Source organism: Arachis ipaensis, chromosome B10 (genome assembly GCF_000816755.2).
Source record: "Arachis ipaensis cultivar K30076 chromosome B10, Araip1.1, whole genome shotgun sequence".
NCBI lineage: Eukaryota > Viridiplantae > Streptophyta > Magnoliopsida > Fabales > Fabaceae > Arachis > Arachis ipaensis.
The window spans coordinates 33,186,952-33,189,701 of NC_029794.2; the positions used below are offsets into that span (position 1 = coordinate 33,186,952).

General features: G+C 33.8%; 1 protein-coding gene across 1 annotated transcript; it reads left to right on the forward strand.

Moving 5' to 3' along the window:
• LOC107620499 (peroxisomal and mitochondrial division factor 1-like) lies at window positions 1,374-1,691 on the forward strand. The gene has a single exon (XM_016322648.1). It carries the CDS (start codon window positions 1,374-1,376, stop codon window positions 1,689-1,691), a length of 318 nt encoding a protein of 105 aa, XP_016178134.1.

A 2,750-nucleotide genomic window follows, 5' to 3' on the forward strand; every position in this document is an offset into this window, starting at 1 on the left:
GTACCACTCAAAAGTATGTGATTAAATACATATATTTGAACAAAGAACAAATTAAATAGGTTTAATTTAAGTAGTGGAATTTAAAAAAAAAAAAAAAAGAAAGGTTAAGAACCCTCGCTCTCCTAGCATTATTATTGGTTATTTTTAATTTCTAATTCGATCTCATCCTTGTTAAACTGAAACATTGCGTACTCACTTCATCCATGTATATAACAAATGAAAGGGTGTCATTTTGCAATTAAGCCAGGAAATAAGTGCTGGAGACATGGTTCAAGACTTCAAGTTCAACTAATTTTATAAGAAGCATTATTTATTTATTTTTATTTAGTTAAAAGGGTTCTGCATATACAATGTGATCAACCACCAACCAATCATTGAACAAACGAACACACACTACCAAATAGCTGCTAGGATAGCTGTTACAGTTGGTACATTTGTCATTCACTTTATCATTATTCATATTATTCATTATTTTCAATGCAACTTGAATAATATATAGGCGCTGCTGCGATTCCTTTGCGCTTTTATTATTATTTATTTTTCATGAAAAAAGTTCCCCCTTCCCTTTTTTTTTTCCTTAATAAATAACATGAAAAGGAGATTCTTCTAGTGTTTAATTTGTGTTAGATGCTTGAGTAAGATTCTCAAAAGAAATATACGAGGAAAAAATATTTAATTTTTTTAAAGGGCCAAATACAATGACTTTCTTTGATGTTTAGCCTAAGCTAATTACATCCAATTACCTCTTTGATTAGAATGACTTTTTATACAATGATTCTTCATACTAAACTTCTCATCACATTAAAATATTGTTAGTAGGATGTTTTGAAGTATCCATGCACGAAGCATAAATAAAACTTTAGTAGAATTGTACGTGGTTTCTTGTATACCAGATATGAAAAGTAATAATATTTCTTTAGATGTAATATTAATATAAGGGTTAAGTATTTTTTTGTCCCTAAGATTTGGGGTAAAAATTAAATTTGTCATCGACTTTTTTTTGTTATTAAAATTATCTCCAATGTTACAAAATGTTATAAAATCGTCCTTTTTTTTACCAAATTATCCTTAACAATTAATAAAAATAATATTAAAAAACAAAATCCCACCCCACCCTACCCCACCTCACCCCGGTGTTTCTTCATTGTCTTCTCTCCCCTTCCCCTTCTTTCTACCATTCTCTTCGAAACCACCTCTTTTCCAACCCCCAATTCTTCCTCTCTCCTTTTCTGTCACCCTATCATCTTCTCTCTTTCCATCACACTACTATCTTCATCCTATCGTTGTCGAGCTTCTGGTGGTGAGGGGATCTGTTCTTCCCTCTCTCTCGATCTGTTCCTATCCTCAACCACAACTACGACAGAGTTGGTGCGATGGAGAAGGAGTTGGAGCAGTCGCGCGATGCAACTAAGGCCCTAAGTGCGATCGCCGAGAGGGCGGCGGAGCTAGAGACAGAGTTGCCAAGGCTCCAATATGACTCTATATCGGATATGAGAGCCGCCGAGGAGATGATGGCTGAGGCTGCTAAGCTCAGAAAGTTGCTATTGGAGATTGAATCCAAGGTGAAATTGCTTGAGCGAGAAGTTGAATTCCTGAAGAAGGACAAATCTAAGAGTAAAGGAAAAATTAGGAATTTGGAGAAGAAAATTGGAGCTCTGGAGAAAAAAGATGTTGATGAGAGGAACAAGTGAACTAGGGTTGAGGAGGAGTCGAGGGAGAAGATTCAAGAGAAGAAAAAGGAGGTTTTAGAATTAGGGTAGAAGACTAAGAAACTGGAGAGCTTTGCAAATTCGAAGAGTTCGGATATGGAGGAGTGGGTTAAGGAGAAACTGAGCTTGCAGGAGGCACTGAAAAAGTCTGAGGAGAGAGAAAAGAGCTTAGAATTGTTTGTTGTTCGGTTGAAGGAAGAAGCAGGGGTGTCTGAGAATGTGGTCAGAGGACTGAACCAGAAGGTTGATACTGTGAATGGTGGAGTGAATGGAAATGGGGTTATTGCTAGGGATGGAAAAAGGGTGAAGGGTTTGAATGTTCAGTGGCCTGTATGTGGTGGCAGCTGGTTCTACTGTTGTTACAACTATTGTTGTGATCTGGTTCTACTTTTGGTTGATCCATGAAAATAATGACGATGATGGATTCTTATATGGATTAATATTTATCAAGCCTGTGAATTTTGATTTCTTGTTGAAAAGTTGGAATACTTGTTGGTTATTAGCACTTTCTTCTGAAGAATTAAAATAGAATTTTGTGTGTTGAGTTTGTTCACTGTTTGACTTTGATGATAAATTTAATTTGATAACCTGTTACTGATTTATTGCTCAAAAATTTTCTTGATGCTAAATTTTGTGCTCTGATTTTTTCTTTTTCTGTTGTAAATCATTCTGATGAGGGTGAGGATGAGGGGTATTTTTTTTTTAATTTTTGTTTAAGGAAAAAATTGTCTGAAAAATATTATTTATGGACAAAATGACGATTTTATAACGTTTTGTAATATTGAGGATGATTTTAATAAAAAAGGTCGGAGACGAATTTGATTTCCACCTTAAACCTTAGGGACAAAAAAAGTAATTAACCCTTAATATAATGACATGTGTTATTATTTTTTTTTGGTTATGTCATTTTAAAATTAGTCAAATTCTAGTTTAAATTTTAAACAGTAAAAATTATTTTTTTCATTGGTCCTTATTATTACAATTTAGTATCAATTAGACTTAAAATATTTTATCGGTCCAATACAAAGTATTTTTTTAGAG

Excerpts from the sequence above, each read along its gene's own strand:
- LOC107620499 (XM_016322648.1), top strand. The coding sequence starts at position 1,374 with ATGGAGAAGGAGTTGGAGCAGTCGCGCGATGCAACTAAGGCCCTAAGT.